Source organism: Rattus norvegicus, chromosome 8 (genome assembly GCF_021556685.1).
Source record: "Rattus norvegicus strain SHRSP/BbbUtx chromosome 8, alternate assembly SHRSP_T2T, whole genome shotgun sequence".
NCBI classification, from domain to species: domain Eukaryota; kingdom Metazoa; phylum Chordata; class Mammalia; order Rodentia; family Muridae; genus Rattus; species Rattus norvegicus.
The window spans coordinates 78,512,544-78,528,190 of record NC_141541.1 but is presented as its reverse complement, the minus strand read 5'-3'; the positions used below and the strand labels follow the sequence as shown (position 1 = coordinate 78,528,190).

The 15,647-nt window shown below is 45.7% G+C and overlaps 1 protein-coding gene across 2 annotated transcripts in view; it reads left to right on the top strand.

Annotated features, from left to right (window-relative positions):
* Fam81a (family with sequence similarity 81, member A) overlaps positions 1-15,647 on the top strand; it is a 58,415-nt gene that overhangs the window by 26,358 nt on the left and 16,410 nt on the right. For both annotated transcript variants that reach the window (NM_001108163.2, NM_001433748.1), the window contains exon 4: positions 7,896-8,014. In NM_001108163.2, coding sequence (NP_001101633.1) covers positions 7,896-8,014 — 119 coding nt within the window. The remainder of the gene's footprint in view (positions 1-7,895; positions 8,015-15,647) is intronic.

Below are 15,647 nucleotides of genomic sequence, written 5' to 3'. Positions count from 1 at the left end.
GATTTGGCTCCTAGACTTCCTGTCAAGGGAATTCCAGCCTGCAGCTGAGAGGGCTGGCTCCAGTCTAATCCCTGTAAGGGAGATTTGGGGGTTTGTTACCACACCCCCACAAAAACCATCAGAAGTGGAGGATCCTGAGGTTTGAACCTAGGACCTTGCACATGCTAGGCAACTGCTCAGCCCCTGCGCTATGTCCTCAGCCCTCCCACCGTATGCTGTTGTTTAGGGGGTAGGGGTTTCCTTTATGTGTACAGGTGCTTGCATGTCTGTGAATCACGTGCCTGGTGCCCACAGAGGCCAGAAGAGGGCATCAGATCCCCAGTAACTGGAGTTACAGGTGGTTGTGAGCGTCTGTGTGGATTCTGGACGAGTAGCCAGTGCTCTGAGCCATCTCCCCAAATCCATGCTGCTCTTGCTCTACTCCCTGGGCCTGACTCACTAAGAGGAGACAGATAGAGGCGAGTGCTAAGCGGCCGTTCATCCTGTTGACAGCATTTTGAGTGCAAATAATTTTTTTAACACTTTATAAGTTTTTGAGAATTTTAGACATAATTCATGTATTTAAATATCATTTCTACCCCACCTCATCCCTTCTCCAACTCCTCTGATGTCACATCCCACTCCCTCTCAACTTCATGACTTTTCTTTAATTATTATTACTGTTACATATACGTGTGTGTGTGTGTGTATGTGTGTGTGTGTGTGTGTGTGTGTGCACAGACAGGCACAAAATTGGCTGAGTCCATTAGGTATCGCACAAATTAATTTTTAAATAGTATATGGTGCCTACTTTGGCATTTTTATTACATTTATTTTGTTTATCTTTGTGTGTGTGTGTGTGTGTGTGTGTGTGTGTGTGTGTGTGTGTGTGTACAGTTTGGAGGTCAGAGGACAACTTTCACGAGTCTGTTCTTTCTTCCTACTATGTGGGTTTGGGGAATTTAATATAGATCGTCAGGCTTGATGGCAAGCACCTTAACTCCCGAGCTATCTCCCTCCCCCCAACATATAAATATATGTTCAAATGTATACATGTGTGTGTGTGTGTGTGTGTGTGTGTGTGTGTGTAGTGTCTTGTATAGCCTAGGCTAGTCTCGATCCCCCTCTACAACCAACGATAACTTTGAACTTTTAATCTTCCTATTGACTTCAGATTATTGGTATTACAAGTAGGAGTCCCAAATTTTGTTTTTATTATGGTTGAAATTGAACCCAGGACTTTTTGCTGCACCAGGAAAGTACTCTACCAACTAAGTAACATCCCTGCCCCTGCCCCCTAAACACTTCATCTTGTCTGGTTTATCTTTGAGGTTCTGATCACCAACGGGATAATGATAAATTAAGAACCTTCTTCTGGAAGACCAGGCCTGAACCGTAGAGCTAGGAGCTACATTAATGAGTAATACATTTAGGGTGAGGCAGGGAACTGTTGGAGTGACAGGAGCTGACATATTTACCCAGGGATATGAGTTTCAGCGCTTAACCCCACACCACTCTCCAATGGGCATGTGGGCGGTGAAGACTAAGTAACCATGGTGACACTAGTTTCTATCAGTGAAATAAGACAATGGGATGGAGAGAGACTATAGGTCTGTTTAGAAAAGATGGTTCCATGGGAAGGGCAACTGAAGCCAGCAGGGGACAGTCTAGCTAAGGCTATGTCAGAGGCAGAAAGGAGCAGATGAGAACCAGCAAGCAGCCTGCAGGGTCGTGAGCTGAAGGGAGGGACCACTCAGAACCCTCGAACACCAGGACATGATGCTCGGGGTTTGGCTGTAGAAGCCATTATCTAGGGCTGATGAGAGGGTAAGGGTACTTGTCCAGGCTGATGGCCTGAGTTTGGTCCCCTGAACCCACAGGGTGGAAGGAGAGAGCCCACTCTTGAACATTGTCCTCTGACTTCTACAAGGTCATCATGACATAGACACACACCCACATACACACATATTATATATATTTGTATTACAAATAATAATATATTTATATAATATATTTATACATATTTATATTATATAATAATATATTATATATTTATATATAAATTTTAAAAACTATCATGTAGATGTTTTTATTTATTTGTTTTGTTTTTTGGGTTTTGTGTTTTTTGAGACAGCGTTTCCCTGTGTAGCCCAGGTTGTCCTGGAGCTAGCTTTGTAGACCAGGCTGGCCTCAAAATCAGAGATCTGCCAGCCTTCGCTATCTGAGTGCTGGGATTAAAGGTATGTGCCACCACTGCCCCGCAGGGTACCTTTTGTTTTATTTTGGGTCATTTTGGTTTTTTGAGTTGAGTATCTTGTCATGTAGTCCAGGCTGGTCTCGAACTTGTAATTCTACCCCAACTCCCAAGTAGCTAGGACTATAGCTATGCGCCACCATACGTGACTTCGTTACTTGGTTTTAAGTTAAAATCATCCAGTCATACTTGTAGTGCTGAGGATGCACTAGTGACTAATAAAACCTAGAGAATCTTTCCATGGCTTACAGATTGACAGACTTTGGCTACCGTGAAGAGGTTATTCAGGGCCAAGAGTAGAAGCAGAGGCCTGGGGATGTAGCTCGGAGGTAGAGTTCTTGCCTTGCCTTGCCCAGAATCCTCGGTCGGACCTCCCCAAACTGCATAAAGAAATAAGAATGGAAGCAGAGAGACAGGCTGGCGCCCACCACAGCACATAGAGCTGTAACAGCAGTTCATCTCTGAGGAGCCGCTGCGGACATGGGGATAAGTCAGTAGATTTGGGGTTCTTTTGAAGGTAGGGATGACAGAGCCTTCTGCATATTGGATGGAGAGACTTCTGTTTGGGGCTTGGCAGGTTTGAGGGGCCCATGACAAAACTAAATACCAGGTGGAACTAAATACCAGAAAATCAATTCCACACACGGAGCAAAACCCGGAAAGCTTTAAGCCTCAGCTTGGATGTAGAGCCAGGCAGGGAGGTCCCACTCAGTGAAACACCGCCCCTTGTAGAGGGGCCTCTCTCCATTGCGTGTTCCTTTGTGAACCCCTTTCCATCTAAGAAGAGGTGGAGAAAGACTCATGGAGAACTCTCTCTCTCTCTCTCTCTCTCTCTCTCTCTCTCTCTCTCTCTCTCTCACCTCTGAGGACCTGGATGGTCACCTTGCATGCATAAATACCATTACAGGATGGCTCCCACACAGTTGATAATGTATGCAGGCTTTGGGGAGGGGCTTCTTCAATAATAAACCGTGTCTCAGGGAGAAATAGACGTGTCTCTTTCCGATGACTGGCCTCTCTCTGAGAGAGGGAGACCCCTTTAACCAAAGGAGGTAACCATATACCTGAGCAGTTGTAGTCTTTCTGGCTATAACCCTGTCTCTGGAGGGCATGTCTAGTACTCCACACATACTGGCTAACCAAAGGACAGTTTCTCAAACTGGCAAAAAACAACTCAAGCCTTGCCGAGGGCCAGCACCGTTCTAAATAAAAGCTCCAACATGGCAGGTCAGGGCGCATTTCCGACGTTACTGGGTTTCCGCAGTTTCGCTCTAGAATTCCTTTAAACAATAAGCCCTCTAATGATTTCCTTTTCTTCACGTAACTTTTTAGTAATGTGAATACCGCGTTAAGCTCAGACCCCCCTTTTCCCCCGTATTCTTCAAAGCATTGTTAATGCAATACCTCATTCCTCTGTATAAGAACCCTACACGTTAAATGTGCATTTCTTATTTCTAAGCTGTAAGAGAAATAGCCGTATTTTCCCCCTCATTACAAATGTAATGTGGGAAATACAAGAAAGGGGAATTTGCTCTCCTCTCAAGCTAGATATCCTAAGGAAGATGTTGACATTCCCTTACTTTTTCAAGGTTCTTGGCGCACAGCAGGAACCAACCTGTGTGTCTATATTATAGTCTTTCCTCTTGCTCAGTATTGAACTCTACGCACTGTGCCGTGTTTTTAACGTCCTCCGCGGCAGCCAGGCATGGTGGTGCACATCTTTAGTGTCAGCACTGGGGAGGCAAAGGCAGGTGGACTGGTGTGAATTGAGGCCAGCCTGGTCTACATAGCAAGTTCTAAGATAGCCAGGGCTACATACTGAGAGTTGCCCCTCAATAAACGGACAAGTAAGCAGTTAAGTGAACACCCCATCACAAACCTCCTCATGCTTTCATAAGGATGTGAGAGTTGTACAAACTGAAATGGTTGGCGTGGGTATCACCTATGGAAACAGTTTTGTGCTGACACTTCTACCATTTTTCTTATTTTTTTTTCTTTTAAGATTAATTCTAAGAAGTAGGATTACTTGGCCAAAAATGTGAACAACATGGATATGTTTTGGCTACTTCATCAACTGTGCTTCTTGGATTGGTGGTTGTACTTTGGGGATTACAATTGAAATACTGTAATTTTAGTTTGTTTTTTAAATGTATGTATGTGTGTATATGTTCACACATGTGTATGTAGTGTGTATGTAGAGGTCAGAGGTTGACATGGAGTGTCTTTCCGAATCCATTCCTATCACACTTTGCAGACAGGCTCAGAGCCTCCTCCCTCTGCCTTTCCAGTGCTGGGATCCCAGCTTGCGGGGACAGTCCTGGCTTTTACGTGGGGACTGGGGATCAAGCTTGAAATATTTTCTTTGCATGGGAAGCACTCGACCAACTGAGCCATAAAAATAAATACAATTTTTTTAGTAGACCTTGGGCTGGGTGTATACATAAGTACTATATATAAGGCTCTGTGTTCAGTCTCTAGTATAGCAAAACAAACAATAAAACAGACTGTATTTATTTATGTAGCTATGTTAGGCCCACAGCACAACAGGACAGAAAGCACCCATTCAGCCTGTGCCTTCATATATGTCTAGCATCCCCATCCCACAGCTCCCCCGAAGCCACATGCCCTCAGCCACATCCCCTGCTGGCACTCTACCTCAGAATGGTTCTGGATCTTTCAAACTACTTTGTAGCCAAAAAAGACCCAGAACTTTTGATCTTCCTTCCCCGGCCGCCAGATGCCGGGATTACAGATATGTCTGCCGCATCAGGCTTACTCTACTTAGACAGAACACAAAGCTATGCGGTACTCCACAAGCACACTGGTAACTGAACCACATCCCCACCCCGCCCCGTGCCGCTCCTGTTTCTCTGGCTACTAGAAAAGGTTGACTGTGGTAATTATTTCAAGCACCTCTTTCGTGAGCTCCTTTCCGGTTCCTTCACTCAGGGATTGAAAACCAAAGCAAAGCCTGGTTTTCCTGGCATCCAGTGCAATGGATGGTTCAGGCTCTCTAGCTTTGGGTTTCTGGGAACTGGACCTGAGACTCTGCACATGGAACAGGTCTTCTGGATGACACGTGTGTTTTCCCGAAGGCATTTGAGCACCATGGCCTTGTGCCCTTGCGGTTATCAACAACATTGGAAGAAGCCTGAGTGTTCTTCCTATTTGCTGCTGCTATTAATTAGGTGTAGTTTCCCATTGTGTGAGCCTAGAGAGAGAAAGAGAGAAAGAGGGGGGAAGGAGAGAGGGAGAGGGGGAGAGAGAGCGAGCGCTGCCAGCGCCTCTCATCAGTGGGAGAGTGCCAGAGATGAATTAGTCAGATTTGAGGTCTCCTTGCAGGAATGTGCTCAGATGAGTAACATTTTTGCCATTCATAGGTGATTGTAGCTAGTCTGCACTCTTCTTCGGAGAGCAGGTTCATTCATTGAAGAATTGGGAGCCACAGGAAATAATAGGTCTGGCAATTGCAGACTCCATTTTCAGTGGTGATAAGATGTAAGTGTCACCAAGCTGAACAAAACCAGGGAAACAGGTCCCTATATCCGTACTGGAGGTAAGGGACACTGGTCACTAGTGCCTGCCTCCTCACTAGCCCCAGTCCTTGCGCACCTGGATTGCACAGACGTGAGGGTCTGGCGGTGCCAGCATTGCCTCCAGCCAGGAAAGACAGACAGAGTGAGGCCTTAGGAATCTGAGGAGGAGGAGCCAGGCTCACTACCTCCCTCTGTGACTGAAGGAGACATTGTGGAGGCCGCTGTGGAGGCCCACTCTTCCTCTTAGTCTTTGGCTACGACTGGCACAGCTCCCTCACCGGCCTACTGACACTTCCACCCTTGTCAGAAACACCCACTGAGCCGACAAAGAAAAGCTGCCTCGAGTCAGAGGACCCAGCAGCCATAGGAGGAGGCAAAGCCACGCCTCCCAGCAGAGGGAACCAGTGGGCCGGGAATAAAAGAGCAATTTACATATTTAGGACCTGTGAGCACACTGTAAAGCTGCTGCCTTGACTTTAGAGTTTTGTGGGGCCCAGGAAAAAGTGCAAGAAACCCCAGAGAGATGACAGAGTAGGGCTGTCAGGAAGGGCAAGTCAGACCAGCGCAGGAATGGCAGGGGCTCCAGCGGGAGGGGGGGGGGGGGGAGGCAATAGTAGTTACACAGGGGAGTTGAAGAAAAGAGTTAGAAAAGTTCACCAAGCTCCAGGTTGAAATGCGTTTTTAAAAGCAGAGTAGGGTTGTCGATGCTGGAAAGATGGTTCCGTGGTCCAACTTGATTCGGTTCCTAACACCCACTTCAGTGTGATCCCAATTACCTGTAACTCCAGTTCTCTCTCTCTCTCTCTCTCTCTCTCTCTCTCTCTCTCTCTCTCTCTCTCACACACACACACACACACACACACACACACACACACACACACGGCATAGGCTCACACACAAATCCACATAAGTAAAAATTCAAAAACTTGGTGCCTCGAAGCAAAACTTAGCATGTTAAAAACATGAAGTATCTTACTGACTTTGTCCTAAGCCAGTACAGTGAGGATTAACTAACAAAGACAGAGCCAGTGAGACGGACCAGCAGAAACAGGCATCTGCTGCCACACCTAAAAACTTCAATCTGTTTCCCCAGATCGAGAGAATCGACTTCTGAAAGCTGTTCTCTCACATCCTGCTCCGAACTAAATAAAATTTAATAAAAAAATATTTAAAAAAAAACAAATCTTAACAGCTTGAAATAAAGAAACACAATTTAAATTCTGTTTTTATTTTTTGAGACGTCTTGTGATGTAACCTTGGCTAGCTTCAGATTCAAAATCCTCCTGAGTGTTGGGATTACATATTTGTGTCACTGTGCCGGCCAACTGTAATAAATTCCGACATCCTTAGATATTCACACATCCTTAAATCAACTCTAATTAATTCCGACATCCTAGATATTCAGACATTCTTAAATCAAAGAGAAGCTCAAACTGAAATTAAAACTGTGTAAAATAAAATACCAGGAGCTGGGCATGGTGGATTATCCCTGAGATCCTCAATGCTTGAGGTTGCTCAGGCAGGAGGAGGGGAAACTGGAGGTCAGCCGTGATTACACTGTGAGCTACTGTCTCAAAAGACAAGCAAAAAAGTCTACACTCAGCTTAGGGCATAGCAGCTATTGTCCTGAAACAAAATCACTTTCATATTAAGGAAAGACAGCAAAAAAGAACAGAGTCTTCTTCTTCTTTTTTTTTTTTTTTTTTTTTTTTTTTTTTTTTTTGAGCTGGGGACCGAACTCAGGGCCTTGCACTTGCTAGGCAAGTGCTCTACCACTGAGCTAAATCCCCAACCCTAAGAGCAGAGTTTTATTGCTGGTTAGGGGACCTTCAGTTGGGAGTGGTACCTCTTTCTGTGTGTCCTGGGTCTCTGCTTCTGGGTTCATCAGTGCACTGCTAAAAATAGCTCCTAATGCAGGCATATAACCAGGAGTGCAAGGCCAGCCTGATCTACACAGCAAGTTCTGGACCAGCCAGGGCTAATAGTAAGACCTTTAGTTTTAAACAAACAAACAAACAAAAACTTCTTATGGAAAAAATGAATGGAGCACGCATGTACTTTCCCGAATTCTGAAATGGACACTTGTGAACTTGCCAGTGACCCCAAGTGTCCTTTGTGTTGCCCAGGTTCTCCAGGAGCAGATCCGTGCCAGGGACAACATCAGCTATGGAACTAATTCTGCCTTAAAGACACTGGAGATGCGCCAGCTCTCTGGCTTGGGAGATCTGCGAGGAAGAGTTGCAAGGTAGGTGTACCAGTGACTGCCCTTAAAGTGCCCCGTGGAAGCGTCTTGAGGAAGGAGAGGCTATTTCGGCTCACAGTTGGAGGCTACAGTCCATCAGGTAGGGCAGATGTGTCGTCAGGAGTGAGGGGACTGTTGTCATGGGTTCACAGTCAAGAAGCAGAGGCAGATGGACTATGCTAAGCTTGATTTCTTTCTCCTTTTTATTCAGTCTGGGATACCAGGATGCCAGCCCCTGAGGTGGCTCTGCCCACATTCAGGGTAGGCTTTCCCTCTTCAGTTTCGAGTCCCTGGGAATGCCCGCACTGCCAAGCCCAGAGGTCTCACCAGGTGATTCTGAATTCAGTCAAGCTGGTCAGGTTATCCAGCACAGCAGATGTTCAAATGTTTGAGACTTTACTCCTTCGAGAGCAGTTTTTACTTGGCTTGAGATGCTCGGGGTAAAGTGCTCACTGTGGAAGTTTGCTGATTTGAGGTGGAAGGAGGGCACCAACTCCACAACATTGTCATCTTCACACACACACACACACACACACACACACACACACACCACTACCACCATCATCATAAATACCCAAATTTTTTATGAACTCCAATTTAGTGAAGAAGCCCCAGTAAATTCTTTTACTACTCCCTTTCCATTTGACCATAGAAGCTAGTGGCAGACTTCAACCCTGGGTGTCAACCTGCCATGATTTCTTTGGTTTCTGAAACTGGCCTGGTGTTCTTGGGAGGAAATGATCAGAGAGCGCCCTCTGCTGGTAGAAGCTATTTGGTCACATAATAGTATGATCATTGAATCACAGAACATAGGGGTTTTTTTACTGTTTGTAAAAATGTTCGTCTTTGTTATAATTAAGTTTTGCTTTATTTCCTGAAATTATTGACTTCTCATAGGCTGGAAATTTTAATATATGTTTTCCTATCAGTGTGGGTATTGTTTGGGTATGTTCCATGAACCCAGAGCCTCGGGATTACCTGGGGATATTTTTTCAGATGTATTTTTGTTTACAGTTACATTTATGCATTTATGTGTGTGTGCGCGCGCGCGCGCGCGTGTCTGTGTGTGTGTGTGTAGATCAGAGGATAATTACAGAAGTCAATTCTCCCCTTCTGCCCCATCTGTCTCAGGAAACTCAAGTTATCAGGCTTGGCAAGTGCTTTTTACAGGTTGAACCTTCTTCCTGGCTCTTGCCCAGGACGTTGTGAGCAATGTCCACCATCCCCACATCCCACAGCTACTGAACTAGAATCTGTTTCCAACGAGATCCCTGGGTTCTGCACACTGGTGTTTTAAGAGCTGCTGCAAGAGGCCTTCCTTCTGGATTACTTTAGCTGGCTGGAATGAAGTAGTCCAGACTATGTCTGGATCTCTTCTACCCTCTGCTGCTATCAAGTACTTAGTACAACTCTGCAGCTAATAATGGGATTTGGAGCCAAGACACACGTTCAGTCAGCTTGGGGTGACAATGCGCTCAGGTGAGCATGGGATGAGATTTAAGAACAGAGACCAACAGAGACCGGGCACCATTAAGGCAGCAGAGGGAGCCATGTTCTGGTGTATTTTCGAGGAGACCACACCTAGTTATTGACTGATGTCAGTAGGTGCTGCAGTAGAGAAAGAGCCTCACCAAGATGCTAAGACTTCACTTCCCAGAGGGGTTTAGCCTTTTTGGGAAAGACGGACACCCAGCTAGCTCACTCCAGCTACTTTATTCAAAAATTATGCAAGGTTAATTGGGGCTAGGGAAGGTTCCAGCTACCAAAGTTATCTTGCCCTTGCCACCTGTGAGAGTAGACAACCTTCCCAAATCTCAGTCCCTTTTGACCATGGCCATAATCAAAAGTGAGAACTTCTGGTTAGTGAGGAGTGTCTAGGACCAAGGTCGGTGCAGCTGCAAGTTCTCCCGGAGCACCAAATGCTGCAGATTCTCTAGGGAGACAGCATTTCTTCAAGGTCCAAACAGTCTCAAAACAATTTCTCAGCTTCCACTGATTGACCCAAATATAGCAAAGGCTTTGCTGAAACATTGCACTCAAAGCCAGACATAAGACTTACTCTACATTTCCCTTAAAGCCAGACATAACAGCTTCACTAAACATATATCACACTACATACACCTCGTGCCTTGATGCTGGGCATGCGTGTTGGCAGCGGAAGGGTAAAGAACACTTGACAGCTGGAGGAGGGCTCTAGGGATTGAATTGGCTGGGGTGACCACTCCTCTCTGGTTCTTGCTGGTGTGTTGTTCTTTTTTGTCTTGCTTTGTTTTTATTTATTTAATGTGCACATGTGTGCTGGAGTGTGTATATGCACCATGGATAAGCAGGAGTCTGTGGACGAGAGACATCAGATCTTCTGGAACTGGAGTTACAGGAGGTTAGAAGCTGCCCTGAGTGCCGGGGACTGAACCCAGCTCTATGCAAGAGGGGAGCACTCGTAACCTCTGGGCCGCCTCTCCAGCCCCTTCTTTTTCTTATTATTTGTTTGGAATTGGAATGGAGTCTTGCTCCGTAGCTCTAGCAGGCCTTGCACCATCTAGTTCCGTCTCAGTCTCCTGAGTGCTGGGATTGCAGGTGTGCTCCACCATGCCTGGCCTGTCTGTCATTCGCTGTTCTCAGCAGAACGAACCCCCTCCCGTCTCCGTAGTCTGACCCTGTGCGGTGGACATCACCTGATCTCCTCACCTCTCCCTACTGTTGTCTTGACCCTTTGGTCTTTTCCCATCCCTGTTAATCTGCACAGAAGCCCATTCTTTTACCACAGGGCCTTGGCACATGCTGAGCTCCCACAGAGGACCTTTCCACTCCCTCTTCTAACTCTGTCCACCTTTAAAGGGTAGTGCAAATGTCTTCTCTGTGAGTAGTTCCTGGCCCCACTCTGCAGAGTGCCCCCTCCCCTGACTTAAGCTCCATCCAGTCACTCTGTGGTCTTCTGTATTGTCTTAGCATGGGGTTCTGTTTCATTTACTTCTGTGGTCAAGTGCCTGGAGCCTGTTGGACACAGTAGATACTCACAAATGCTCCTTTGGATGAATGACCGATCTAGAAAGGTCAATGGGGCAGGACTGAAAAACCTTGAGTCCTTGTTTGGCTTTTGAAAGACCCCTAAGCTCAGAAAACAACGGGGGCTTGGAAGGACTTGAGGCCCAAGGTAGAGCAGGGACTTGGGAGACAGCTGATGATTTTCATGGCCACTATATTTGTTAGGAGTCTTTCTCTAGAGCAGTGGTTCTCAACCTTCCTAAAGCTGTGGCCCTTTAATTCCGTTCCTCATGTTGTGCTGACCCCCCAATCATAAAAGTATTTTCATTGCAACTTCATAACTGTAGTTTTGCTACTGTTATGAATCGTAATATAAATATCTGTTTTCTGATCATCTTTGATGACCCCTGTAAAGGAGTCATTTGGCCCCAAAGGGGTCCTGACACATGGGCTGAGAATCACTGTTCTGGAAAAACAGAATCAACAGTGGTGCGTGCATGTCTATGTGTGTAATGAGTATATTGGTCTATGCAGTATAGTCTGCCAGTTATATATTGCTTATCTCCATGCTGAAGAGGCTGAGGACTGGGAGCTGCTTATTCTGATGCCTCAGTAGCCCAACCCTGGTGCTGAGGGCCTGGAGGATTTCCAGAGAGCCAGGAATCTTTTTTTTTTTTTTTTAATTAACTTGAGTATTTCTTATATACATTTTGAGTGTTATTCCCTTTCCCGGTTTCCGGGCAAACATCCCCCACCCCCCTCCCCTTCCTTATGGGTGTTCCCCTCCCAACCCTCCCCCCATTGCCGCCCTCCCCCCATAGACTAGTTCACTGGGGGTTCAGTCTTAGCAGGACCCAGGGCTTCCCCTTCCACTGGTGCTCTTACTAGGATATTCATTGCTACCTATGGGGTCAGAGTCCAGGGTCAGTCCATGTATAGTCTTTAGGTAGTGAGAGCCAGGAATCTTTAGTCCAATTTGGAAGCCTGAAGAAACCTGAGTCTGATATCAATGGGGAGAGTAGCAGTATCAGCAAGAGGGTAGATGACCCTGTCAGTGAGGCTCAAAGGTGAGGAGTCACACAGCGCAGGTTCCTCTCAGACCCTCTTTTATCTGGGCTGCCACAGGGAGGCGCTGCCCATGTTTAGTGTGGGGCTTCTCGCTTCTACTTGCCCGATCAGAAAAATCCCTCACAGGTGTGCCGAGTGGCTAGCTCCAGTCAAGATGATAACCCAAATTGACTGTCACACCACTGTGGGTGTGACACGTGTTCAACAGGCAGGGAGGGAGTATGCCTCAAACGGCTGCTATCGGCACCTCAGCCCGGCAGTGAAAACTGATGTCATCTTTATGACTTCGTATCTAGACCCAGCAGAATTCTCTTGAAATGCCTTCTGGAATCTTCCATTCTGCTTCAGCATGGCCCGTCAGCTTCTCCAGCTTACTCCTCCCCTGTTAACAAACACCCAGATTCTAAAACCTCTTTAAGTGTTTGTTTTAAGTGCTGGATAATTTGGGTCTGTTTTGTGGCTATATCTGTCATTCTCTTGGAAAGCTAATGAGACTTTGTTGAAATGCATTCGGCTGAGATAAAGTTCTCCTTGGCAAGAGTTCGACTTTCGTGCACTGATTGCATAGTCGTCATGAAGAAGTATAGCCTTTAAAGTGATACCACTGAATTTCTAGGCTGGCCTCTGACTCCCATTTGGATGTGTGGTTTGGATGGATCTATTAGTAATACAGTTAGCAGCACGTGGGCCCTCGCTTCTCGCCTGCAGACCTAGGTCAGCCAGGTTCTTCTTGGAGGGACGTTCTTCCCACTAAGCACAGTGCACCTCACACAGGACCTGGCCAGAGATTTTTTTTTTTTTTCATTTCTTCTAGAAGCAAAGCTCACGTTAGCTTCCAAGTTCCTACTGGAATGTTTGCTCCCATGCTTTGCATGTGGTCTGCGTTTTTCCAAAATTCAGTGGCCCCTTCCTCTTTCTTCTCCGATAGGGTGTGGGTGTGCCTGGTGGCAGAGGGTTAGAGGGAAAATATCCAAATGTTAAGGCATAAGCTCCCAACACCTGGGAATTTGTAATTAGAGAATGATAATATTGGAACCTTCACAGAGGGCACCGGAGAGTACTACCTCTCCCCCTCCCTCCCTCTCTTCCACTCTCTCTCTCTCCTGTTCATTATGAAGAGATTTTGTGATATGTAATTCACACATAAGCAAGCAGTGGAGGAGGGGCCTGGAGAGGTAGCTTAGCACTAAAGAGTGTTTGTTGCTCTTCCAAAGGATCCAAGTTTGCTTCCCAGGATCAGTGTCAACTCTCATGGTTCATGCCTGCCTGTTACTCCAGCTCTAGGGACCTGACAGCCTCTTCTGAACTCTGCAGCAGGCGCGCGCACGCGCACACACACACACACACACACACACACACAAATACACACACATACACACACATATACACACACATATACACACATACACATACACACACATATACACACATACACATACACACACATATACACACACACATACACACACATATACACACACACATACACACACACAGAGGGAGGGAAGGGGGAGGCTATTTAAAAACAGAACTTTGAAGTATACAATTCCATGCATTTTAGTGTGTTTACTGTGCACAGTTTATCACAGGATATTCGAACAGTTCAGAAAGAAATCCCATCTTCCCTCAACCCCTGTATATGGCAACCACAAAAATTCTTTCTTTCTCTATGGATTTGCCTCTCTTGATGTTTCCTGTAAATGGAATCATCCCGGACCGGCTTTAAGAGGAGCTTCTTACCCTCAGTGTCGTCTTTTCAGGGTTGATCTGCATGTGGCCTGTCCGCACATTATGGCTTTCTGTGGCCAAGAGACACCACGTTGTGAGCAGATATGCTGTTTCTATTTTTATCTACTATAAATTATAATATTATAATTATAGAGAATGTATAAAATACAATTATAAATAATTATAGAGAATATATAAAATACAATTATAAACTATAAATACAGCTGGGGATACTTGTTTATGAGGGCTTGAATATTTACGTTTTTAAAAATATTTATTTTTATTTTCCATGTACAACTGTTTTCCTTGCATACATGTATGTGTACCGTGTGTGTGTGTGTGTGTGTGTGTGTGTGTGTGTGTGTGTACCATGCCTATGCAATGACCATAGAGACCAGAGAAGGGCGTCAGGCCCCCTGGAGTTGCTGTTATAGATAGGTGTGCACAGCCTGATTTGAGTGCTGTGAACCAAACTCCATCTCTCTGTGAGTGTTCTTGGTCACTGACTCATATCCAGCCAGGAAGTAGCTTTTATACATGGTGTGAGGTAGGCTTCCGAGTTCGTTCTTTTGCACGCTCAGTTCTTTCCCAATACCATTAGTCAAATACCTAGTATATTCCTCACTGAATTGTCTTGGCACCATACTGGAAAAACATTTGGGGGTAGGGACAGTTAAGTTTCTTCTTTCTCCTTTTCTTTTCCCCTTCCTCAGCCTACTCCCCTCCTCCACCCCATGCCTCTCCCCTACTCACTCCCTCTACTCACTTCCCTTCCCTTCCTTTTCTATCTCTTGCTCTCTTTTATTGTGTATGCACCAGAGGTTAGGCTCGGGTGTTACCCTCTGGAGCCATTCACTTTAAAAAAAGGTTTTTATTTACTTATTTAATATATATGCGCACACTGTCGCTGACCCATCAGAAGAGGGCATCAGATCCCATTACAGATGGTTGTGAGCCACCATGTGGTTGCTGGGAATTAAACTCAGGACCTCTGGAAGAGCAGTCAGTGCTCTTAACCACTGAGACATCTCTCCAGCTTAAAAAACATCTACTTTAAAAAAACAAAACAAAAAATAAAAAACAACTGTGTGTGTGTGTGTGTGTGTGTGTGTGTGTGTGTGTGTACATGGTTATGACATTGTGGAATCAGTTCTCTCTTCCACTATGTGGGTTCTGAAGACTGAACTTAGATCCTCAATTTTGCACAGTAAGTACTTTCCCCACCAAACAAACCATCTGCTGGCCCCAAACTTATGTGTGAGTAAAACATGCATTTTCAGGTACACAAGCCTGCACGTACCATGGCGCCACGCCAGTGTGGAAGTCAGAGAACAGCTATTGAGGGTTGGTTCTCTCCCACCACCACCTTGTGGGATCCAGGGATTGAACTCAGGTCGTTGGGCCTGGGTGCCTGCACCTCTGTCCTCTGAGCCATCTCACCAGCCATTTTAAACAAAACAGGCTCACTTGCTGGCCTTGAGCTAACCAACTAGGCTAGATTGGCAGCCAGTGATCCGAGAGATCTGTCTGTCTCTGCCTCCTCAGTGCTCCCAAGTGCTTACCTTCTTACCTGACTTTAATATATATATATATATATATATATATATATATATATATATATATATATATAATTTTTTTTTGGTTCTTTTTTTCGGAGCTGGGGACCGAACCCAGGGCCTTGCGCTTCCTAGGCAAGCGTTCTACCACTGAGCTAAATCCCCAGCCCCTATATATATAATTTTTAATTATGTGTAGGTGTGCATGTGAGTATAGGTGCCTGCTAAGGCCGGAAGTATTGGATCTCTGCCGCTGAGTTATATATAGACTGTGGTGAGCCACCTGACATGGATTCTGG